The sequence below is a fragment of the Acomys russatus genome, chromosome X, assembly GCF_903995435.1.
Source record: "Acomys russatus chromosome X, mAcoRus1.1, whole genome shotgun sequence".
Classification (NCBI taxonomy): Eukaryota; Metazoa; Chordata; class Mammalia; order Rodentia; family Muridae; genus Acomys; species Acomys russatus.
The window spans coordinates 30,438,804-30,465,265 of NC_067169.1; the positions used below are offsets into that span (position 1 = coordinate 30,438,804).

The following is a 26,462-nucleotide window of genomic DNA, read 5'->3' on the forward strand; positions in this document are numbered from 1 at the left end:
CAACGACAAAACAAAATCAATCACACATGATAATACATAAATATATGATTTCTCTATTCCAGTTGATTTTGTTTTGAGAAAAGAGTTGGTACTTGCTCACTTTTCTGACTGTTTCTAGATTTCAAATCCTTACCTTCTACCAAAGAAATGGAATAAACACGACTGAATGTCAACATATTGTATAAAGCAAAGGTGTCATAGGTATCCATAAAGGTTATAACAAAGTGAAATAACAGCCTTTCTGTGCATACTCTGCACACCCATTTCCTTTCACAAGGAACGAGGTTATTTGTTTCATCACTGAGTCCAAGGTTTGATACACAAGCATCTTTGGGAAAGGTGATATATTCATCTTAACTTTCAGTGAGTGTGAATAAGCCACATCAAATTTCAACTTCTTCTTCTTCTTCTTCTTCTTCTTCTTCTTCTTCTTCTTCTTCTTCTTCTTCTTCTTCTTCTTCTACTACTACTACTACTACTACTACTACTATTACTACTTATTTTGGTTTTTTAAAACAGGGTTTCTCTGTGTAGTGGACTTGCTTTATTGACCAGGTTGGCCTGGACCTCACAGAAATCCTCCTGCCTCCCAGAGTTCTGGGATTACAGGTGTGCACTACCACACCCAGCTCAAATCCCAACTTCTAAGCAGATTCTTTAATTCCAAAAGGTATACATGCAACAGGTGATGGAGTGATACTCCCAAAGAATACCTGCCCCTGCCAAAAAGCTTAGGCTACAAAAAAGTTGTTGGAGCCCTCATGGACTTACACTTTAGTCAATAGAAATTATGCATTGTATCATAAGAAATTAAATATTACTGGGGTGAGTTGGAGCAAAAAGACTAAGAGTGACTGGGCATGCTGGGTCAGGATGAACCAGGTTGTAGTATTGAACTCGATGGTCAAGATACGGCTCATTAGTAAAAGGCTACATGAAGCAAATCTAGAGTGAGGCAATGAGCTAGGCAGATTTCTGGCAGAGTTAATCAGAGGATACAGTCAATGCAAGGGCCCACGGGGTGGTTGGATCTCAGTGAATAGCAATTAGGCCAGTTTCAGGAGTTAGTAAGATGAAATAAGGTACTGAGATGGTGTAAGAGATAATACTAGAGGGCTAATATCCAAAATATATAAATAACTTAAGAAATTAACCACCAACAAACCAAATACTCCAATTTAAAAATGGAGTGCCAAACTAAATAGAATTTTCAACAGAGGAATAGCTAATGGCCAAGAAACACTTAAAGAAATGTTCAACATCCTTAGTTATCAGGGAAATGCAAGTCAAAAGGACTCTGAGGTTCCATTTTATATCTATCAGAATGGCTAAGATAGAAAAACTCAAGTGACATGTGCTGGCAAGGATGTGGAGAAAGCAGAACGCTCCTCCATTACTGGTAAGAGTGCAAACTTGTACAACCACTTTGGAAGTCAATCTGGTGTTTTCTGAGAAAACGAGGAATAGTTCTACCTCAAGACCCAGGAATAACACTCAAAAGATGCTCCACCACGCAACAAGGACATTTGCTCACTCATGTTGATCGCAGCTTTATTCGTAATAGCCAGAATCTGGAAATAACCTATATGTCCCTTAACCAAAGAATGCCTGGCTAGCGTTCATAGCAATGCGAGATGACATGCAGGCTGCTGCAGGAGGAAGCCATCAGTGGTCTTACTCAGATATAGACCCATATTCTTACAATACAAATGTTCTAGGCAATATATGCCCACTGGTACAATAGTGGCAAGATGGTGTGTGGGGTCACCAAGGACTTATACTTGTCCTTGAGGCCCAAGTCCATGGAAAGGAATACCTGTCTAGAACTATAAACCTGGTCAAATGCTTATGGCTGGTGAGATCCCAGGCCCTAGTGGAGAGTCGACTATATTTTTATAAAAGGATGTGTAGCTAGATTGTATTCTAAATATTTATGTTTATATGCATAAATTAGTGTTTCTCTCAATCTGGGTAGGAGAAGCTTCTTGTTGCAGTGGGAGACAGTTAATGTAGAGATTTACCATAACTGCTTGAAGTGCTGAGAATAAATAACTTCCAAATGCTCAGCCCTAAATGGGACCGCTATGGTCTTGTATTACTCATTCCAAGAAACAGAGAACAACCCAAAAAGGGGACCAGAAAGATCATGAGAGCCAGAGGATGGAGAAGAATACTTTGAAACCCTGTCTTCTGGATATGATGTGGCTGTTGCAATCATGAGCTCACAGTAAGTGTGACCACTCTCCCCCCCTTCCCCCCCCCCCCCCGTGCACATTAACAGAAGTAGACGGGGACCCAATTGAAAAGAAGGAGTCAGCAAGAGTGGAAGAAAGGAGAGAGGGAAGTAGGTATGACTAAATACATTACATGCTTGTATCAAATTATCAAAATTATCAAAAAGTTTTAAAATGAAACATAAGTCAAACAAATATTTTGAGACACAGTCTCACTATGTAGCCTTGGCTGGCCTGGAACTGCTATGTAGACCAAGGTGGTCTTGACCTCAAAGAGATCCACTTGTCTCTTGGAGCTTGACAAGAAGACCAACAAGGCCAACTGACCAGAGCCCAGAGGGGCTTGCAGAGACTGAAGCACCAACCAAGGATCATACACAGACTGGACCTAGGCCCCCGACACAGATGTAGCCTATGGGCAGTTCAGGCTTCCTGTGGGTCCCCTAGTAAGGGGAGGCTGTCTCTAACACAGTCTCTGTTGCCTGCTTTTTGATCACTTCCTCCTTTCAAGCTGCCTCACCAGGCCACAGGGCAAGAGGGTGTACTTAGTCCTGATAGGACTTGATGTGCAGGGGTGGGTTTGAGGGTGGGGGTCTTCTGTTCTGAGGAATAGGGGAGGGGGAGAGGGAGGAGGACAGAAGAAGGAAGGGTGGAATAGGGAAGAGAGGAGGGAGGTGGCTATGATCAGGATGTAAAGTGAATAAATAAATAAATAAATAAACAAATAAATAAATTTAAAAGAAAGAAAAGAGATCTACCTATTTCTACCTCCCCAGTGCTGAAAGTGGCAAACAATAGAGGCCAGTCATTTACCTGAAAGATATCTCTCTCTCTCTCTCTCTCTCTCTGTCTCTCTCTCTCTCTCTTTCTCTCCATCCTCTTCTTCTCTCCTTCTTCTTTCTCTTTTCTCTTCCCCCTCTTTCCCCTTTCCCTCTTCCTTTCTCTATTTTAATTATAGCAGGGTCAAGATTATATGCGTAAGAGAACAAGCTTCTTTTTCATGTCACAAAGTCAAATGCCATGTCATGCCCCTTAGGCTATTGTTTGCTAAAGCTTGCACAAACAAGCTTTCCAGAAAATCCCAAAGGCTCTCACCTGCCAAAGGCCGTAATAAAGACTATAATTTAAGTAAACTAAATCATGTAGTTGAAATCAAAAGTTAGCAGTTAACTGAAACCACGGAAAATGCAGTGCCAAAAAAGTTTCAGAAGACATGGGGGGCGGGGGGTAATAGAAGAAGGAAGTAAATCCGTGGCATTTTGACTTGGAGGAAACCACTCCTTCTTGCTGCCTTTGAGTGTTTCAAGCCCTAAGGGGCTGTGGAAATCCCAGGAGATTGTACCCAAATGTTTCCATAGTTATACCACCTCTTCCTTCCCTCCTTCTAAGTTATTCTTATTCTAAAATTTATCTACCATGTTACCATATATAAGCCATGAAGAAAATATGAATTACCATATGGGAAGGAGTGCAAAATTAAATCACTTTACCAGGTCCTTATGTCTGTGCTCTGTTGCTTGTCTCCTGTACAGCCCATACCAGAATGGCCAGCACACAGCAGACTCTCAAGATGACTTGATGCTAACCCTACATCGCCTCAAAAGAATGCTTGTTGGAGAATCAGGGACTTAAGTCTCCATTGCCCACACAAGGCATCATCTTATGACCACATCATACATACGTGCTTACAGACACATTAACGTGCCCAGTAACTGTTAAATAATACAGTGTGTCAATGCATACTGAAGGGATGATTTTCTTGCACCCTACAGCTGAGTCTAAAATATGCCATCAGTGGTGCTAGAGAGATGGCTCAACAGTTAACTGCACTGGCTGCTCTTTTGGAGGACCCAGGTTTGATCCCTAGCACCCACATGGTGACTCACAACTGTCTGTATCCAACAACCTTTCTTGCCCTCTGAGAGTATTGCATGATGTGCTACACAGCCACACACTCAGGGAAAAAAAACATACACATAAAATAATAAATGGTATTTTTTTTAAACTTTATTCTTTTATTTTTATGTACAGTTTGTGTTTGGTCTACATGTATGTCTGAGTGATAGTGGTCAGATCCACTGGAACTTGAGTTATGGACAGTTGTGTGCCACCATGTGGTTGCTGAGATTTGAACCCGGGCCCTCTGGAAAAGCAGCCAAGTGCTCTTAACTACTGAGCCATCTCTCCAGCCCCAAATAATACACCAGAGAAAACAGTGAGATGAGAAAAGCCCAATTACAAGATGTGGTCATTGCCAATGCAAGGTGGCAGTCAACATTTTTTCTTTCTAATATTGGCGCAGCCTACATTAGCAAAGCCAGTCTTGTTTCCATTTTTAGACTCATTTCATTGACATAAATGAACTAATTTCCTATAGGCTACGGCATGTCCCAAATGGTAGAATTTCTGATGGCCTTTGAATTCAGTATTGTGATAGCAGGCTTGAGTCTGACAGTGGAAGAGGTGCTGATCCCACCAGCCACTGTTTTCCTGCAGGAACCACAGGATCAGGGATCCACCGCTCATTTCTTTAGGTAGGTTTGGCCGCAGCAGAAGGAACTATGCTCGGCTGGCTGGCTGATTACAGTTTTTAAATCATTTTCAGAGGGAGGCATTATATTGGGTCCCGTATTTACTGACTATTGCAAATTTATTTCTGGGTCCTTCATGAAACATGGATATGTGCACCTTCGGGTTTGTAGTTCTTGTTCTCCGGCCTCCCTTTGTCCAAGTGCTGGGGTGACGTTTTCATTGCTTGTTCTCGGTGCCCTTTGGCATTCCCTAACAATTTCCTGAGTCCGGCTCCTGTGAGAGAAGTCAGCGTCAGAAGTTGGGCTTCAGCAAGATATCTGCTTGTTCTTTCCAGCACAAAGCTCTAGAAACAAAAGGCAGGGTTATCACATGTCCCCAAGAGCTGCCTGGGAAAAGCAGGCGCTGCAGTTATCAGGGGTTTAGAGCCTTTCTGAATTTTGCTTTTGTCTCTGCATTCATTGCACCCAATCACGTCAACAAGTGTTGGCTAAGTGTTGAGCGTGGTTTCCTGTAGGATTGTGTAAGGCCCTGCAGGACAATAAGTGCTTTGGGGGCAATGAGTCCTATAGCCATTTCTGACCCAGGAGCCAGAAAAAAATGTGACACAATTTGCTGCTGCCGGAGAGAGGACAACGGAGGCTTAGATCTTGCAAGCTCGCGCCTTTGCTTCACTGTGGTGGACCCCGGGGAAGACAGAGCAGCCTAAATGGTACGTTTGAGTGGCCTGCGGTGTCACATCCTACAGACTAGGTTCGGACCCAGGTGTTGTGGGACCTGGAATTTTTAAATTTCTGGAGACCTTCATCTTAGATGATAATAATAATAATGATAATCATAATCATAATAATAAAAATAACCACAAAATTATGAATACGGAGGTGTTAGGCTGCCCCTGGGACTTGAGAGGGAGCTTGTAGTTTGGGGACCAGAGGCTTAAAAAAAATGGCTACTGCTTCACTGTGAATTCTTCACCTTGCTCAAAAATCTCATTCTGAGAATCTGCCTGACTGGGTGCCCAGCATAGCCAGCTGGATCTGCCTTTGTGCTCTGTCCTCTACTGATTGTTCTCCACTCTTTTTGTTTCCCATATGGCCCTTGCATGGCTTTTCATGTTTCTTCATAACTACTCACTAAAGGACAGAAATTTTAGCTGTACCTTCCTTTCTTTCTATTTTCATCATGTCCTTTCAGCTATGACTGTTTGTTTTTAGGTTCCTGAAGTCTCCCTGAATCAGAAATCATGAATGCTCATAATGGAAAGAGAAATGCACAAGGCAAATGGTCCATTTGGTCCCACAACCATAGAATTAAAAGGTTCTTGATAGCTATAGTGATTTCATTTTACTTTAAAAATACCACTAACAAATTGGGGTTTGTGGCCTTGCTTCTGAAACTCTAGTGTGCTCACGAGTTACCAGTGTAGAGTGTGCTGTAGATCTGGGGAGGAACCAGAGTCAGCTGAGGGTTTTTTTTTTTTTTTTCATTTTTAACTTACTCTTTGATACGTTTATACACGTATGCGAAGTATTTCAATCAAGTATGTATTTAGTTCAGCACCAACTACCCTCCCTTGGTTCCCCCCTCACTCCCTCAGAATCCTCTCTTCTTCTGAACAGGTCTCCTTCCTACTTCCATGCCTTGTTCTTGTTACCCACTGAGTTTAATCGGGTTGCTTGCATGAGTCTGGGGAGCGGGTTCTTTACTAGAGCAGCTTACCAGTAAAGAGTCTGTTTTCTAAGCAGCTCCAGGAGGTACCGGTACTATTAGACCATGGACCACTCTTAGAGTCACTTCCATGTATGTGTTTGGATACGTGGTTATGGTAGTGCAGATGCACCACCCACAGGGCTGAATCAACCTGATTTGAAGGTATAGTGCCCAGAGATACCCCGTAACAAACCTAAGGCACAGGTGCTTGTTGACTTGAAAATACATAAAGAGCTTGGAAGCAGGGCACGAGAAAGGAAAATTTACCTCTGGGGAACACATCATTGTCTTCAGTCTTCTAGCTTTGCTGTGGTCTATTTTTCAATGTAACTACAGAGTGTTGTGGAGAAAGTGCATCTCCCAGGATGCTGGGCAGTACACTGCCATTTTCTCATGACTTCTTAAAACCCTTCAAGGCAGTTATTGTTTTTACACCGTTTACAGATGGGGAAGCTGAGGTTAAGCAGGGTTAGGTAACATATCAGGTTGCATAGAGGCAGAGCAAGGATTTGAACCCATCCATATGTGATACATTTGCCTAGGCCACTGCACATCTAAACAGTAATAGATGCTAAACCAGTACTAGCTGATAGATTTACCATTTTACACTTTTCTCCCAATAAAGATGCCCAGAGAAATTTCCATTGCAGGGGGCCGGGGGGAGGAGGCAAAAAGGAAGAGGTTGCTCAAAATAAGAAACGGTGCCTTGGAAACATTCTAGAAGGCACAGAGGGTGGATCTTATGTGCAAAGCAAACTCTATCTCCAACAGAAGTAGTGCTGGAATTTTCTCTTTGTGAGAGTACAGTTTGTCTTGTTTTTATAAGCTTATCTCAGAGCAGTTAAAGTTTTGTCTTCCAAAATGCTAAGGATGTGAGTGTTGACATTAGTTTTTCTGTCTATCTCATGCCAAGATCAACTGTAACCCTCTGACCTGCACAATGTCGTGTGAAATTGGGACTCTTCTGGGCTCTACAAAGCTGAGAGCCAGCATCACAAGCTTTGTTCAGCCACGTCACCTGATTCCGAATTATACTTCTTGCTCTTGCTTAAGCTTACCGTTGTATTATGTTCAGTTGTTTGGCAGAAAGATAAACAGGGCCAACCTTGGGCAAATATTTGACTATTAAACTTGTCACGGGAACTTCTGGTTTCTTGTTCAGAGCCCTGCCCACTCTTCGCTTGGAGTACCTCCCTTCTCCTGCCCAGGCTTCAATCCCCACTGCCCACCCAATACATGTATCACTTTACTATCTTATCACCAATCAAAATCAGTAGCTAAATGACATGGAAAGGAAGGCAATGAAACAAGTAGAGGGGAAGAAACTGCTGCCTCAGCTCACCTTCTCAGGACCAAGGCCTTAAATGCACCATTCTTGAACCATTCAGGGAAGAGTTTTCCATTGCCAGAGCTACTCCCTGGGCTCATTTAATGCACTGTAGCATTTCCTCTCTCTTGCTTCCCCCACTTTCACTCTCTGCCACTTACTCCCACTTCTAAGGCTGCATCCTTTTAGAGATATTAAAAATGTAAATTATAATTCATCTGCAGTTTCTCTAGCCAAGGATGAGCCTTGTACATGATGGACGAGCATCCTTTACCTCCATGCTGTATCCTAGCCTGGAGTTTTACTCTCGAACACTGCTCTGAGGGGTTCTGCTGAAGGAGTATTTCCATGTCACATCTTTCCTAGAGTTTTCTCATGAAGGCTCCCTGCATAAGTCTCATTAGACCCAGGTTTATGTCTATTTCCCTCAACAGTGTGTCTTATTAAGGTAGAAGTAGCTTTGGTTGAACACAGAGATCTCTCTTGTGTGTGTTTCTCTGCCCCACTGCCGTGTGTGTGTGTGTGTGTGTGTGTGTGTGTGTGTGTGTGTGTGTGTGTGTGTCCCTGTCTTTGAGACAGGATCTTACTGTATAATCTTTGCTGGCCTGGACCTCAGTATGTGGACCAGGCCGGCCTTGAATTCATAGAGATCCTCCTGAGTCTGCTTCCTGAATGCTGAGGTTAAAGGCATGTACCACAACACCTGGTTATTTCTGAGCATGTCCAGTATCATAGTATGAATATGTCTAAGGCAGAACAGCAGAATCTTGCTCCCTAGGCTATTTGATCACTGCTTTGTCTGGTTCTGCGTCTCCTGGAAGGGCTGCCAGATGCCCCTTGGGCAAGAGCTGTGCACTTCTCTGCAGGAAGATCCAGATGCAGAAAAGAAGTGGAGGGTCCACCGTGAGGTGGAACAAAGTCTGTGTCGCATGGTCTCCAGTCCAGCCAGGGGTGCTGGAAAAGGAGATTTTCGCTGCAGTTACTGCTTTTTTTATTTTTATTTTTTTATTATAATTTGATTGCATTACATCTTGATTGTAACCCCTGGCTCTTATCTTCCTGTTCCCACCCTCCCTCCCACTTCTGCCCTGTTCTTCTCCCCTAGACTCTGACTGGTGGGGTCTTCCTCCCCTACCATCTGACCATAGCCTATCAGGTCTCATCTGGATAGCCTGCATGCCCATCCTCTGTGTTCCCACAGAGCCTCTCCATTAAAGGGCCATGATCAAATTGCAGACACCAGAGTTCATGTCAGAGGCAGTCCCCTGCTCTCCCCTCCCCTTCTCCACATGGAGAATGAGTTGTCCTTCGGCTACATCTGGACAGGAGGTCAAGGTTCTCTGCTTGCAACGTCCTTGGTTGGTGCATCAGTTTGTGCAGGACCCTTGGGTCCAGATCTGCCAGCCTTGATGGTCTCCTTGTGGGGCTTCTGAAAGCCGTCCCCTTCTTTCCATCCCCCATCTTTTTTATACAACTCTTGACCCAGAGTTCTGTTGTGAGTCCCAGTATCTGTTCAGATCCCCTGCTAGGTGGAGTGCCTCAGAGGACATCTATGTTGGGCTAGTATTCACTTATGAGTATATACCATGCATGTCTTTCTGGGTCTGGATTAACTCACTCAGAAGATCATCTCTAGTTCCATCCATTTGCCTGCAAATTTCATGATTTCCTTGTTTTTGATAGCTGAATAGTATTCTATTGTGTAAATGTGCCACAGTTTCTTTATTCATTCTTTGGTTGAGGGACATCTGGGTTATTTCCAGATTCTAGATATTATGACTAGGGCTGCTATGAACATGGTTGAGCAAATGCTCTTGTTGTACGGTGGAGCATCTTTCGGGTATATGCCCAGGAGTGTTATGGCTGGGTTTTGAGGTAGAACTACACCCAATTTTATGAGAAAGAGCCAAATTGATTTCCAAAGTGGTTGTACAAGTTTGCATCCTACCAGAAATGAAGGAGTGTTCCCCTTTCTCCACATCCTCACCAGCATGTGTTTGTCACTTGAGTTTTTGATCTTAGCCATTCTGATAGGTATAAAATGGAATCTCAGAGTTGGTTTGATTCGCCTTTCCCTGATGACTACAGACATTGAGCATTTCTTTGAGTATTTCTCAGCCATTCAATATTCTTCTCTTGAGAATTCTCTGTTTAGAGCTGTACCCCATTTTTAATTGGATTATTTGGTTTGGTGGTGTTTAATTTCTCGAGTTCTTTATATATTTTGGATATTGGCCTTTTGTCAGATGTAGGGTTGGTGAAGATCTTCTCCCAGTCTGTAGGTTGTCATTTTGTTCTGTTGACAGTGTCCTTTGTTTTACAGAATCCTTTCAGTTTCTTGAAGTCCCATTTATTAATTGTTACTGCTCTTTTAGCTGGGCTCTGGCACCATGCCAGGTGGCAGCAGGAGCTCAGGTCTCTGAGACCAAATCAGGTCTGGTAGCCGCTTGAGGAACAGACAAAAACATGCCCCCACAGATCAGATCGGCACTGTAGCAGGCTTTACAGCAGAAGCTCACAGTGGCCAGGCAAGCGGTGACTCCAGCAGTTTTGCAGTGATTGTTTGGCCAATAGTTGAGTCAAGTATGGGGATCCAGGGAAGAGTTCTTTGAGAAGAAGGGGAGCTCTGCTTTCACCCAGTGTTACAGCTCTGAATAAAGAGACAGTCTCAGGCGCACTTCAGTGAAGTAGATGGTGCTCATGTACTTGTATTTTATTTCGTGTGAAAGAGGGACTTATAAACCTCGGGCAGTGAGGAGGGGTTTGAGGATGAATGTGTTTCCTTGGCGGGCAATGCTCTATTTGCATACTGAAAGATAACAGGTGACAATCTTAGGTGACTGACCTTTGGAGTTATGTCACATGCTCCTGAGGCAGGCATGGAAACAAGAAAAGAGTTTTGGCTCACACCTTTCTTTCTCAGGATGACATTTTAAATATCAAGTTTGAGATTCCTGGGGTTTGAACATGCCCTATCTTGCTAGTCCCATGCCACTTCCCCTGGAGGCACGGTCCATGACCCCCACAGCTTTGTGGTTTTGGCAAAGTTTCTTGAGATGTTAGGGGTCAGTATTTCATTAGTAAAATGATTTTGAGGGTTACTCCAAGCTTTTATACCGTATGGCTGTTTCTTGTGTTTAGGTTGAAGTCTTCTCAGGTCTGTGTCACATAATGACCATGTTCTTTTCTGTCACTGGTATCATAGTCAAGAATATAGACTGTGGAGCTAAGTGACCAGAATTCAAACCCCAGCTCCAACACATTAGCAGTGTGACTTGGTGTTCTGTACAGTTCCAAGAATCGTCTACAATAGCTGTATTTTCCATTTTAAATGAGTGTGTGTGTGTGTGTGTGTGTGTGTGTGTGTGTGTGTGTGTGTATGTTTTGAGAGAGAGGGTGGTTTCAAGACAGGGTTTCTCTGTGTAGCCTTGGCTGTCCTGGAACTCGCTCTGTGTAGACCAGGCTGTCCTCAAACTCACAAGATTTGCCTGCCTATGCCTCCTTGAGTACTGGGATTAAAGGTGTGTACCTCCACTACCTGGTGAGTGTGATTTAATTTGAGAACTTAGCAAGCAAAAGAAAGAACTGAAAATAAAAAACAAATAGCCAGTAGCAGATAGACAGAAGCAAAACATAGATAGATAGTAAAGCATCATCAAGCCAGGCTTTTCCAACATTCAACAGAGACAAGTGGAATAGCCCAGTTGAAAGAGCAATCAAAGGTGACACCACCTAATTGGAGGCTTACAGCATCTTGCAACAGCTGTCTGGAGTTTCTGATTGAGTCCCTCCATCAGTGAGCTCCCAGCTTCCCATTCCCATGGCAGGAATTTTTATACCTTGGGATAAACAATAGTAACCTCTGTTGTAATTGTTTATCTTTCAGCTATTCTCAAGGACATGAGTTTTTTTCGGGGGCTAGGGGCGGGACAGACAGAGCCTCTCTGTGTAGAGATGGTTGTCTTGGACTTCACTCTAGGCCTCAAAATCACAGAGCTCCACCTTCCTCTGTCTCCCAAGTACTGAAATTAAAGGCATGCACCACCATTGCCCTGCCAGGCTGAGTTTTTTGTTGCTTGCAGTTTTTTTTTCCTTCTTTCTGTTACATAGCCTGGGGGCCAGCCTGACTCAGGACAGGGAGGTTGGAGGACACTTGGCAAAAGCATGCTTGAATATGAGACCAAGGAGGTCAACTGCTTCCCAGGATCCATGTTTAGTAAGCTTAAACAGCACCTGACAATTTATCAATATATTGTAATTTACAACTGGGTTTTTCTATTGCAGCTTTGTCACCTACAGGTAGGGACTGAAGTTAAAATATACTCTACAATGTGACTGTTATAGGATAAACATTTCACAAACTACCCTGACAAGGGATGGTTGTGTCAGGACATGCCTATTAGGATTGAGTTATAATAGCCTACTCCTAAGGTGTGTATAGGTGTGTGTCATCCCATCACCATCACCCTGGTGATTATAACCAACAAATAAACATTTCTCAGATATTTAAATCATGCCTGGTATATAATGAGCTCTCCTTATATGTTAGCAAGCATCATTATTACTAAGGTTTTTAAAATGTACTTCAGGGTTCATTATCAATGTCTCCGTCATATAATAATTTTAATGACCTATTTTTTTTCTTTTGGGGCCAAAGGGAGGGTTAAACATTTAAGAGTATATACTGTACTGTCTTGCTTCCCAAACCTGAGTTGGATTTTCAGCATTTACACTGGACAGCTCACAACTGCCTTAACTCCATCTCCAGGGGGATCCTACCATGGCACCCATACTAACATGTGCATATCTACACACACACACACACACACACACACACACACACACACACACACACGCACGCACGCACGCACACACACACATCACTTTAGAATAAACAATTTTTTATTTTTTTTTCTTCAGGTTGTTTATAGTAAAACGAATGAGCTCTATTCAGTTCTGTCATCCCACATAGATCTTTTTGAAACCACAATCTGGTGCCCATAGCATGTCAGGTATTTCATTTAAGTGGCTTTATGCAAGAGGGCTGTGGCAGATCTCATTTCATAAATCAAGACAGTAAAACCTAGAAGAGGAAAGAGGCCTGCCTGGTCCAGCTGCCACAGCTGGCAAAGGACAGTCATATTAATCTTCAAACTACTGCTACACAACAACCTTCTATATTAATTAGTCATTAAACCCATCTCACATATTTTTGTTGTCACCCAGGGTCATGGAGAGGTGACTTTTATTTCTGGAAGAGTCATTCAATGTTAGACACCCTGCAGGCTGGAGGTCAAGGGGGGGCAAGTAAAACTGCCACATTGCACTTACTCTCACACGACCATTTCCTTGTGAATGTTTGTTTGTTTGTTTGTTTGTTTGAGTCAGAGTTTCTCTGTGTAGCCTTGGCTATCCTCAAACTTGCTCTGTAGACCACGCTGGCCTCAAACTCACAGCTATCGCCTGCCTCTGCTTCCTGAGTACTGGAATTAAAGGTGTGTACCACCACTGCCTGGCTTCCTTGTGCATCTTAAATAACCATGGTGGTCATGAGTCATACTCATTCAGCATGTAGCTTTTATGTATGTAATTAGTAACATGATAGTTACTGGCTTCGTTGTACTGATTTTTTGCCAGGTTTTGGGCTTGCCTCCTTTGTGTGTAGTTTAATACACTTATGGAAATAGGCAGCATGGATTATTTGGTAAGCAAATTGATGTTTCTATTCTATGTGGGTGGTATTATGAAAGTCCAGCCAAATAGCACCCATTCCTGTATGGAAATAGATTTATGTTTAATACTAACTAGGTTTCATGTGGCAGTGTATTGTGAAAGGGGCTCCATTTATTCTTTCTTTCTGTTGTGGCATCCTTTTGGTAATGGTGGTCATATCAGACATTGCCAGTCACTGAACAGGCACGTGAATCAACAGAAGTGCCTGAGCCCTCTTTAGCTGCTATCGTAATGAGAAGGAGATGTTGCATTTCTGAAAATTAATCCTTACCGAGTATCATTTTCTGTGTCAAGTGGGACCACAAAAATGCTTTCAGCTTGGACCTCTGTTTAGCTGTAAAGAATGAAATTATGACGTCTGCAGAATGAAGCCAGCGATCATTTGGTTGAATGAAATAAGACAGACTTAGAAGTTAAAGGCCACATTTCTCTTACTCGCAGATTCTCGATTTAAGTTTCTCCGTAAGTGTACACATACATATGTATGTAGAACATCAAAGAGTAGAAAGGAGACTATGAAAGAAGAGGAAGTGGTCTAAAGGAGGCGGGAACAAAGGAGAGTACTGCAGTGTATGTGCAGAAAAGCAAGAGAAGGTCGCACTTAGGGAAAGGTAGTTGGGGACAAATAAAAAACAAAGTGTAAATGTGTGAAAATGCCATAATAAAACTCTCTAAATTAAGAAAAGTTTTGGGTTTTGTTTTGTTTTGGTTGGTTGGTTTGGTTTTGCTTTTTTTCGAGACAGGATTTGTCTGTGTAGCCTTGGCTGTCCTGGACTCGCTTTGTAGACCAGGCTGGCCATGAACTCACAAAGATCTGCCTGCCTCTGCCTCCAGTGCACTGAAATTAAAGGCGTGCACCATCACAGACAGCCAATTTATTTTATTTTTAATTATGTGAGTGTACATGAGTGCAGTGCCCATAATACCAAGAGGATCCCACACCTCTGGATGTAGAGAAGTCCATAGAGAGGAAAGAAACAAGTAGAGGGGGAAGGGAAGGCCAAAGCCTGGACAGAAACCACGATATTTTGTTCAAAGAAACTGATCTGGTGATGACAAAAGTGTGACTCATCAAAAGGGATTCTTGATGTCTTCAAAAAGACCTGAAAGTCCACCTTAGGGACTGGAGCCTTGAATGCCTGACCTCTGTGACTCGAATTTCACAGACACATGACTTCAAATGCTTGGTACACGAGAATCACACAATACAGACCACTGTGAACAGAATGTGAACCCATCTTAAAGACACTAAACGTGCTTGCCTACATCTCTCTCTCTTTCTTTAGCTTCCTTGAGTTTTCAGTTTTGTAGAAGAAGCATGCACCGTGTTGATTCTTACGTGAAAGAAAACATCACAATGGGCAGGATTAAAAGAACCATGATGCTGAAAGTTGACAACTTATACCTTGTCCTGGAGCAGAAGGCTTGTAAACTCTTAGAAACTTCCTGTAGAATGTAATCAGAAGCCTGCTAGCCCTCCTTTCTATGCCCTGCTCTTCCTTCAGCATATGGAGGACTCATTCTCTTACTCCTCTCTATAAAATGTCTCCCAGGGTCATCTCTAATGAGAAGTGTGTGAAAGTGCAATAAACATCACAGTATGCAAATCATCGTGCTGTGCTGGAGAAGACCGCCTCTAACCCAGATGTGAAGCCCTGCTTGTTTAAAACAGTGCTCTGGTCAGATCTGCTAATATGGAGTGATCCGATCTGCTAACTTACTAGATGGCTTTGAGAAATATTGTTTTAGCTGAGCATGTATGAGAACATTGGCGAGCGCTTTTAATATTTTTAATCTAGAAAGTGAATATTATCTGAAAGTTCCCTGCAACCATGCCTAGGGTTTGACTACCCCTTATCCCTGTGCTACATTCACAAAGTAATTATCTCCTTTTCCAAAAAAATCATAAAACAATATGCAGAGCCAAAAGTGTGCGACGTTTTCTTCTGTTTAATGAATAGGGATAGCTATAATCTGCCCATAAGTCAAGCAATGCTCTTGAGAATGTATTTGATAGTCATAGTCTCCTGACCTATGTACATAAATTTAAAGAGCTACTTTTCTTTTCTTTCTTTCTTTTGATATGGAGTAGTTTACTATAGTGGTAAGGGTATGAGAGGGGGGGGAGAGACTCGAGCTGCTTTTTTTAATTCCCAAATTCCCACTTTTAGATTTGTGTGGTCTCTATCAGGAGGAGCAACTGGTGGTGATTTATTGAAGCCTAGCCTGTGTCTCTTAGTCCTGGGCTCGTAGGAAGGGCTTGCTGGCTAGTGACTAGCTGGGTTTGCTTCTGCACCTGTGCCTGCTTCCGTCCTGAGAGAACAAAGTCTGTGCTGGTGTTAAGAGGATGCAAATATTTTCTCTTTTAATGCATGGTCCTGGCATAGTCAGGGAGAACATGAGGGGTGGTGCCTCAGAACAATATCCTTTTGCTTACAGCTTGAGAGTTAAAGTTAAGGCCCACAGGTAGACTTCAGCTCCACAGAGTCTAAGGTAAGTACATGTATCTTGAGTGCATCAAAGATAGATCTTAAGTACTGGGCACCTAATTGCAAATAATGCTGCCATCTCACAAAGCTAAGAACGAGCTCTATCTCTGGCCCACGCCTCAACATCGGTACTTTCCTTTATGAGACCTGATACCAGACTGAGGGCTAAAACTGTCTGCCGTAGTAGAAAGAGAAAGTCAATGCACCTCTTTTTCTCCATATATACTCGAAGTTTTAATGTTTTCCATAGTTTGGGAATGAAAAGTTTTTCCTTTGAAATGCACTCACTCTATTCTCTTAAATCTCTTTGGACGCCATTTTGTTGCCTTTTCACCCTCTTCTTCCTTTGATTTAATCTTGATATTGTTAATCATACCTGCATCCTTTATGTCAGAAGACCCATCTGGGGTGGTGAATGTCCCTTACAATGATACTGCTGTTTCGTGGTGATTTGGATAATGCGGTGAAACTACTGGCCACAGGCATGGAGGGGAATTTCAGTTGATCAGTTAGTTACTTAATACATGATGAGCTTCCTGAAGGGCAGTTTACAGGATTTCACTATCTCCAATTCAATCCAGTAAGTGGCTACAGAATGTTTAAACCATAGAGCCTGTTCCGATGAGGCAGTCAGGAGGATGATGACTTTATGATAAAGAGTGGGACATGGGGCGAGTAAGAAGTAAAATACTATAGAACCACATACTTGCAAAACCCAGAACAAAGGTGACAGAAAACGAGAAGGGGTGTGTGATCTAGTCTATAACCCTAAATCAGACTTGTTTTTAGAAGTTGACATTTTTATTCTCCCTGAACCTAGCTACATACTGCAATCATTTTCTTTTCTTTTCTTTTCTTTTCTTAAGGAATACGATATGGATAGCAAATCCATTCTAGAAGAACTGCTTCTCAAAAGGTCACAGCAAAAGAAGAAAATGTCACCAAATAATTATAAGGAGAGGCTTTTTGTTTTAACCAAAACAAGCCTTTCCTACTACGAATATGACAAAATGGTAAGGCTCTCCTTCCTTCTTTTGTGCTATTTATTATTTTTCCTAAGTCTCCACAATGTACTTGACTATAATGAAAGAATACCAAGTTTCTTAGCTAAGAGTAAAGATAAGCTTGGATCAACATACAACACTGCCTCTCCTAAAATATTTATTTTTATTAAGACCAATCATAATACCTCTTTAAAACAGTGGTTCTCAGCTAAAGTAACTTGTATTTCTTGGAAGACGTTGAACAATGATTAGAGATATGCCAGCTGTTCTGGGGACAGGTGAGTAAACAATACTGGGATCCAGTGGACAGAGACTGAGGATGCTACTAAAATCCACTACAACTCACAGATCACACTTCACAGCAAGAGGTATCCATACTCAAATGTCAATAACAGTGCTGAGCGTAAGCAATGTTGCCTTAATATAGTAGTGGAAATTGAGAACTCGCTTGTGGGGAAGCCCGAAGCACCACTGAATAACTGAAGTGACGTGGACACACTACATGGCCTTAAACCTTGATTTCTCTATTAACCACTGGGCAGATGATTTGAAAAAATGTTACATGATTCTCAAATCAGATGTTTAATTGTCACTCAGATACTTGCTTTTGGAGAAGCATGTGTGTGTGTGTTTATTTAGAAATATGATTCTAAACCAGGCATGGTGGTACATGCCTTTAATCCCAGCCCTCGGGAGGCAGAGGCAGGCAGATTGCTGTGAGTTCAAGGCCAGCCTGGTCTACAGAGTGAGTCCAGGACAGGCAAGGCTACACAGAGAGACCCTGTCTCAAAAAACAAACAAACAAACAACAACAACAACAAAGAAATATAATTGTGGCAGCCATAGAAGAGCAGAACATGTGTCTCCATAGGCTTCCACATCTCTTAGTCTCCCTCCAGACATCAACTTCAGCTATCTGCTTTTCCCTGCTCACCTTGACACACCAATGTGATATAGCTTGTGGCTTGTTTTTGAATTCAGAAAAGAGGAGGCAGAAAAGGATCAATAGAAATCAAGAAAATCAGATGTGTGGAAAAAGTCAACCTCGAGGGGCAGACACCTGTGGAGAGACAATACCCATTTCAGGTAAAAGAGGGGGTGGGGTGGGCAGTTTCTTTACTATTTTCTATTATTAGCTCACTGTGCCAAGGAAAAGAATAGTATTGTGAAATGATCCTTTAAGACAGTGATAATGTTTGAGGAAGGGGAAGCCTGATGAGACCTACCTGGTCTGACCTGCTTGGGTCTATCCATCTCTTTTTATAAAACATTCTTCTCTCTCTCTCTCTCTCTCTCTCTCTCTCTCTCTCTCTCTCTCTCTCTCTCTCTCTCTCTCTCTCTCTCTTGAGTAATAGCAAGTAGGAAGCTATGTGGGATTAAATACCAACCCTTCCCTGATGCATCTCCCAGGAGGTGGCAAGATAGACTATCATAATACAGTGAGAGTAGCTGGGTGTGGTGGCGCATGCCTTTAATCCCAGCACTTGGGAGGCAGAGGCAGAGGCTGTGAGGCCAGCCTGGTCTACAAAGCGAGTCCAGGACAGCCAGGGCTATTACACAGAGAAACCCTGTCTCGAAACAACAACAAAAAAAAAAAAGAAAGAAAAAGAAAGAAAGAAAGAAAGAAAGAAAGAAAGAAACAGTGAAAGTGAGTGTTAAGATGCAGGTTGCTGTATATTCCTCAGGCTTTGCTCCTCACTCCAAGGGGTCAGGAAAATGTTCTGTTGTGGGTGACACTCGGGTTGAGAAGGGCAAATAGCCCTTAAATAGCAAAGATGGAGGAGGCAGCAGAACAAACTAAACGCAAGTGCCTAGGCACTGGAGGCTCAAACAAGAGAATGAAAGAGAAGCCAGTGGCGCTGTACTATGAAGGGCTCTGTGTACCATGCTAAGCAACTAGTTTACACCAAAGAATTCTCTTTCTAACACCTATTTGTTTGTTTGTTTGTTTGTTGTGTGTTTGTGCGTGTGTGTGGGTGTATACATGCCCCCTCCATGCCACAGCATGAATGTAGAGTCAGAGGACAGCTTGTGGGAGACAATTCTCTCCTTCCATCATGCAGGTTCAGAGGTTCACAATCATTTCATTAGACTGGTAGCAAGCACTCTTATTCTGAGCCTTCCTGCTGGCCATATGGCCCCCGGAGAATTTTAAACAGTTTCACACCAGAAAGAGTGCTTTTGTGAAAGCCTTGAGCAGAGTCAGACCTACTACAAAGCTATCATCTAGTTGGTGGAAAACCAAGGGAGAGGGTGCCCACGGAGGCAACCTCAAATACATCAGAGACTCAGAGACTACTCAAAGCTATGAAAGATTTCCAGCCCTACAGAGTTCCCAGCCCACTACTTGCATTTGTATAGCCATAAAGATTCATCACAATGGGCTGGTGGGGGTGCATGCCTTTAATCCCAGTACACAGTAGGGAAGTAGAGTGTTCCCGACCCGCGGGTTCAGTTATTCGTGGAGTGGCGAGGAGGGTCACAACCTGTGAATAAAGAATGGACGAGAACAGAGGCATGGGCCCAGGAAAAACTTGCTTATCGAGGGCCATTTATTATAAGGGGGTATCCAAATTTATAATAAGCTTCTGAAAGGGCGGGGGTGAGAAGGAATGCAGTGGAAAGTTACAAAATCTTCTGGGCCAGGCCCAAGGACAGCAGGTGTGGAGTGGGGCGACTATACAGAAGTCTCGATACACCGAATGTTCTCTTTTCTCAAGGTCAGGCTGGATCTTTGTGGTAGCCAGGCAGAATAATTATCTCAAGTATGCAGACAGCTGTGGCTTTCAGCCAGCAGGGCCTCTCAGCCACTGGGGCAGGTCAGGCAAGGTCCTATGGCTCCTGACAGTAGAGGCAGGCAGATCTCTGTAGTTTGAGGCCAGCCTGGTCTACAGAGCAAGTTCCAGGACAGCCAAAGCTACACAGAAAAACTCTATCTCAAGAAAACAAACAAACAAAAATCAAAATCACAACTTATCTCTGAAAATATTTGCTTGTTTAGTACGAAAAATGCATAGTCACATGTATCATATATAAAGAAAAGGAAAAACTATTAAAGCAGGATAAGCCCAGCTACTGGGAGATCTTCCATAAGTGGTATGCATTGTTTTTCACTTGTAAAATAACCCCGATCCAGAAAGAGTACTGCAACTTTCAAACTGGGGCAGGTGTATAAACATGTGCATACAAAAGGGGGGAATAGGGTGTCCTGCATGTGGAGGCAACAGGACAACAGGTGTCCCACTCTATCACTCTCCATCTTATTCCCTTGAGATGGGATCTCCTAGTGATCCTGCAGCCCCAGCGATCCTCCTCTCTGTGATCGCCAGAGCGCTGAGCTTGCAGGCTTGTGAGGGAACACACCCTGCTTTTCTTTTTTAAATTTTTATTAATTTATTCATATTACATCTCGATTGTTAGCCCTTCCCCTGTTTCCTCCCATTCTTCCCTCCCTCCCTCCCACTTCCCCCCTTCTCCCCTCCCCTATGTCTGTGATTGAGGGAGATCTCCTCCCCCTATATATGCTCTTAGAATATCAAGTCTCTTCTTGGTAACTTGCTATCCTTCCTCTGAGTGCCGCCAGGCCTCCCCATCCAGGGGACGTGGTCAGAGAAGGGGCACCAGAGTTCGTGTGAGAGTCAGATCTCACTCTCCACTCAATGGTGGAGAATATCCTGTTCATCGGCTAGGTCTTGATAGAGGTTCGAAGCTTACTGCCTATATTCTCCTTGGCTGGTGCCTTAGTTTGAGGAGGACCCCAGGACCCAGATCTGCCTGTCATAAAGTTCTTCTTGTAGGTTTTCAGGACCCTGTGGGTCCTACTATTTCCCCATTCTTCCATGCTACTCTCACCTAAAGAATCAATAGGATGTCCTCTCTTCTGACCCACTTTCTTGGTAAGTAAAGTTTTTCATGGTACGTATCCCTTGCACTAGTGTTTTGATATAAGTGAGTATATACTGTTTGTCTCTTTTTGCTTCTGGGTGAACTCACTCATTATGATAATTTCTAGATCAATCCATTTGTCCACAAATTTCGGGAATTCCTTGTTTTTAATAGCTGAGTAGTATTCCATAGTGTAAATGTACCACAGTTTCTTAGTCCATTCTTCTACTGAGGGACACTTAGACTGTTTCCATGTTCTGGCTATTATGTATAAAGCAGCTATGAACATGGTTGAGCATATGTCCCTGTTGTGTGGTAGGGCATTTTCTGGGTATATTCCAAGGAGTAGAATAGCTGGGTCTTGAGGAAGCCCTATTCTCATTTTTCTGAGAAAGCGCCAGATAGCTTTCCAACGTGGTTGTACTAGTTTGCATTCCCACCAGCAATGAAGGAGTGTTCCTCTCTCTCCACATCCTCGCCAACATATGGTGTCATTTGAGTTTTTGATCTTAGCCATTCTGATGACCCCCTGCTTTTCTTACCCATCAGCCATTTCCACATAGTGCGGAGTGCCTGAGAGGCCACATGATGTGACAGACTGACATAACAAAAAGACATAGTTCTCTTTAATATGAACACAAACTGTAAACTGACCAGAATATGGGGAAAAGATACCTCATCACTGGAAATATATTTTAAGGGTACAGAAGTTAAATGTTTTCTAATTGTGAAAGGAAATATCTACTGCTTAGAAAAATGGACCACAAGTCTATCGTGTTATAAAACTTCTTGGTCCACAGCATCCTAATGAGGCTTTGATGTTCACCACTGTCCCAGACTTCATTGCTGTGATTTTTTCCCAAGTGTTGAAGTGTCTGACATAAAATCAAATTGAGATCTGGAAGATTTTTAAAAATGACAGGTTTGTTTTTTTTTTTTTTTTTTTACGTAATTTCAAACCTAATCTGTATTGTATGAGAAAAGCTTTACTTCTGATGACATAAAAATTTACAGGTACAGCAGATTGAGCCATAAAACACTTCTATTAAAATTCATTGTTTTCCTTTCCAGATTGTGTATAAAGATGGGCTACTCTATGTCTATGCATCAAACGAAGAAAGCCGAAGTCAGTGGTTGAAAGCACTGCAAAAAGGTAACAAAACGCTATCATGAAAGCTTGAATTGGTTTTTTGTTTTTTTTTTTGTTTTTTTTACCAAGCTCAGGCAATAGGCTCTATTCAAGCTTGCTTTTGCATTCTCAGTGTTACAGGCCGGAAGCCTGGGTATCACCCTAGCTTTCACACAGAGCACAGAGCTAGCTATTTTGTCTTCTCTGGGCGGGAGTGGGGGCTGAGGGGGGAGGTGCAGGCCAACTGGGCTTCCTGCTGTGTTTCAGCTTCTGCTGGGACCATACTTCCAATGTTCAAAAACAGTGCTAATAAGTACTTCCGACTCACCAGCTACTCTATCAATCACGTATGGCATGGCATTACATAAGCCTTATGACAACTCTATGGACAGAGGTAATGTTAGTCTTCATTTTTCACACAAATTTAAAAGACAAGAGCCAAGTGCGACAAACTTTGGTAACAGGAATCTCAAAATTCAATTTCCTTAACCCAACTTTTAAAATCACTATATTATAACCTAAGTCGCTGTACTTTGCCTAAAGCTGAGAATTTGATGAATATTTTATTTGTGATTTTTTTTATGGAGGCAGCTGCAGGTAATAAGGAAGAGAATTGTTATTATTAGTTTAGCACCATGCTGCTTTCTTCTACAGTCATTTTGTTTTCAAAAGGGTCATGTTGTAAGGATAACATGTAACTCGAATCTGTGGCTCTACTAGTGCAGCTTCAGGTTTTAAGATCCCAGACAGAGGAAGAGTTGGTTTTTACACTGAGTTTCGATGGTGGCACTATCTCCGTACACCTCACACTGCACACACCCATTCCACATTAATGCAAATACATCCTTTCTCACACACAGTTCTCCATTTTCTCTTTTTGTGTAAGGATGGAGCAGTCTACTTTGCAGAGAAGTGAAGTGGTCTGTTAGGGAGAGAAGCTTTCCTCATGACCCACAATCATCTCTACAGCATATAACACATCTGGGCCTCTATGCCCTGACCTGTTAAAGGAAGAGCGTACTTCTTCTCTCCTATAGTAATTACATGTATTAGTGACTCTGATATATGTTAAAATATTCTCGTACACATAAGCCACTGTGCTTAGGAAGAGGCCTAAGGTTTTGCTTCCCAGCCATTCATCTTTTGGGGGACCCTCCTAGAACTCAGTTTTCATATAGCTACCTCATATATTCAGCTGTTGTCTAGCCCCTGTGTTTTCATTTGTGGGTTCACCTGGCAGGTGCTTTGTAACACACAGGGAGCTCGAGGCAGGCAGTCTTGGGATTGGGCAGGCTTTAGAGGATGACAGAATATGGGTTCCTTCTAGCTTTCTGTTTTAACATTCTTGTTTGTTTGCTTGCTTGCTTGTTTTTCAAGAAAGGGTCTCTGTGTGTAGCCTTGGATGTCCTGGACTCACTTTGTAGACCAGGCTGGCCTTGAACTCATAGTGATCCGCTTGCCTCTGCCTCCCGAGTGCTGGGACCTATAGACATGTGCCACCACACTGTTTTACCATTCTTATGTTACTGGGAAGTTCTAAGTTGTCATATTAGCTCCCCACTAAAACTTTTGTTCATGCTACGTTTCCCAGAACTATGGCTCATATCCATCTCTGTGAACCATAGACACTGGAAAACAGTACCTGTGTTTGTAAACAGGATTAAATAAAGTCAACCATAGGTCAAGAGGCAGAGCAAGCAACCAGTTGACAGGAATTAAACGTAGGATTATTAAGGAAAAACCACAGGAAGTAAGAGGAAGTCAGGAGAACAGGTAGAGAAACGCACAGAAAGTACAAGGGAGGGACATTCAATTTCAGAGGATTTTGAGACAGTTCAGGAGAAGAGGCATAGCTTCTGGGATATCGGCTGAGGAGGAAGGTTACCTGGGTGCTTCTTCTGCCTCTCTGAGATAGCAGGCTTTCACCCCAGCATCTGACTCCCTAGTCTTTATTGGTAAAATAGAATGATTGAGATTTGGTTTAAAAAAACAACAATCAAACATGAAATATATATTCAATTTCCTGATTTTGACAATTTGCTTTATAGTTAGGTAATAGTAACTGTGTGGGGAAATGTTTATGGGTGGTATTACCCAAGCCATATATCTACTGTTCACTCTAAATTATTAAATTAATAATAATGATCAAATTTTGGGACAGTAATGATGTGTCTAATGAAGAGAAAGAAGAAAAATAAATTTTAAATTTAAAAACAAGTTTTAAAAAAGAAGAAAAAGAAGCAGCAAAATACTGTTAACAATGGTTAACAAAATAGTTAACCATTGGCAGATTTAAGGAAAGGGTGGAAGGATACAGTGCACGGTTCTTACAGTACCTTTGATACTTTTCCAAATGAAAACCCATAGTAAGTGCCTGCTGTCAGAAACTTCTTTTTTCCTAAGGTCTAGTCCTACCCCAGCCTACTTCTTCAACCAAAGAACATCTGGGGCTATAGCTCATTTGGGACCATTACATATGTATTTATAAAATCTTAATGGCAAGCTAACCAATGTATGCATTTTTACGAACTCTTTCATGATAGAATGACACATTATTATGCTATGGGAAGTTGGTGATTATGCTGTGGTTCCTGTTCATTCTTTGGGTTTATTAACTTCCGAGTGAAAATCAACTGCGTCAGTAGATACTAGCTCTTCCCTCGGTTGCTGGTAAATGAGATTGTCACTGTACTGAGATTATAGTATTTACTTACTGCACTGCTTCTCTTGGGCCAGTGTCTGCTTATATCTTATATCCTTCTTGCTTGTCCCCCAGAGATACGAGGCAACCCCCACCTGTTGATCAAGTATCACAGTGGCTTCTTTGTGGATGGGAAGTTCCTGTGCTGCCAACAGAGCTGCAAAGCAGCCCCTGGATGCACTCTCTGGGAAGCATGTACGTGTGACTCCCTGTTGGGCTGGGGGAGGTGGGGAGCGCTAGGTTAAGCCTGCCCAATGCCAGATTAGTTTTCCAAGAGCAAAATGGACCATATTGATTGACATCATAGCAATACAGCTTTATGAATGCTAAGTTAAAAGTGAAATCTAACTTTACTGTCAGTTGAATCATATGCCCTCAATATTAATATATGCCCTTTTTCATCTCATGAGAAATTTTTTTAAAATTGAAACCATAACAAACAAAGAAAGAAAGAAACAGAACATGAACTTGGATGGGTAGGAAGGTGGGGGAGAATCTGGGAGGAGTTAGGAGAGGAGAAAGAATATGATCAAATATATTTTATGAAAACATTTTAATAAAAAATTAAAAACATGACCCAGTAATACCTCTCATAATTCTTCTAGCTTAAAACAAACTCCTTAGAATTAAAATGTGGTGAGCATATCACCATGAATCAAACATCTAGTTTTCCCACTTGATAAGAAAATGAGAGACTTGAGAGATGCTCAGTGGTTAAGAGTATCATCTTCTCCTCTTCCAGAGAGGGTCTGGATTTGATGCCCAGCACTCACATGGCACTTCACCATACTCTGTAACTCCAGTCCCCATAGGTCTGATGCCTTCTTCCAGCCTCTTTGGACACTGCATACATGTGGTATAAAGATACATCCAAGCAAAACACTCATCTATAAAATAAACATAAAGGAAAGCTTTTTTTTTTTAATCAAAGGCAAGGATGGTGGCATATATTTGTAATCTTGTTACTCAAGAGGATGAGGCAAGAAGATCATAGTTTGAGACAAGCCTGAGCTACATAACGAGTTAAAGACTAAACCCTCACACACACGCATACACATACACACACACACACACACACACACACACACACACACACACACACACACAGAGAGAGAGAGAGAGAGAGATCAATTCTTTCTTCTTATTAAAAAAACATTTCATGAAACAACCCTGCTTTTTAAAAAATATATAAGAAAAAATACAATTTAAATAACAGTTTAATTATCAGATATACCACTATGATAATGGATATCCTTACAAGATTTGTTTAAAGTGATTAGTCATTCTATACGAGTGCGTTGATCTCTTAACATGTAATAAATGAGGTATAAATTGCTTATAGGATTTAGAGGAACTTGAACTTTCTTTTGCGGGGGGAAGGTGGTGGTAGTGGTGAGACAGGGTTTCTTTATATATCCTTGGCTGTCCTGGACTCACTGTGTAGACCAGGCTGGCCTTGAACTCACAGAGATCTGCCTGCCTCTGCCTCCTAAGTGCTGGGATTAAAGGTGTGCACCACCATGCCCGAGCAGAATTTGAATTTTCAATCCAGGCACTGCAGTATGTCAGTTGCTGGAGGTGCGTTGTGAGCTGAGCATTACATGAGAAAGGTCCAGAATCAAGTCTAAATTCAGTTGATGTGGTGTATTGTTCGTGGGAACTGGCTCATTGTTCTGATTCCCAGTGTTGGGTGTTTTCCTTTGTTCTGTTTGCTTTTACTT

The 26,462-nt window shown here is 42.3% G+C and overlaps 1 protein-coding gene across 2 annotated transcripts in view; it reads left to right on the plus strand.

Annotated features, from left to right (window-relative positions):
• Window positions 1–5,401: 5,401 nt before the first annotated feature.
• The window catches only part of Bmx (BMX non-receptor tyrosine kinase), a 60,636-nt gene continuing 39,575 nt past the window's right edge, over window positions 5,402–26,462 (plus strand). For both annotated transcript variants that reach the window (XM_051141595.1, XM_051141596.1), the window contains exons 1-5: window positions 5,402–5,475; window positions 16,889–17,035; window positions 18,008–18,112; window positions 21,983–22,064; window positions 24,817–24,936. In XM_051141595.1, the coding sequence (XP_050997552.1) occupies window positions 5,473–5,475; window positions 16,889–17,035; window positions 18,008–18,112; window positions 21,983–22,064; window positions 24,817–24,936 (457 nt within the window). In that variant the 5' untranslated portion in view covers window positions 5,402–5,472. The remainder of the gene's footprint in view (window positions 5,476–16,888; window positions 17,036–18,007; window positions 18,113–21,982; window positions 22,065–24,816; window positions 24,937–26,462) is intronic.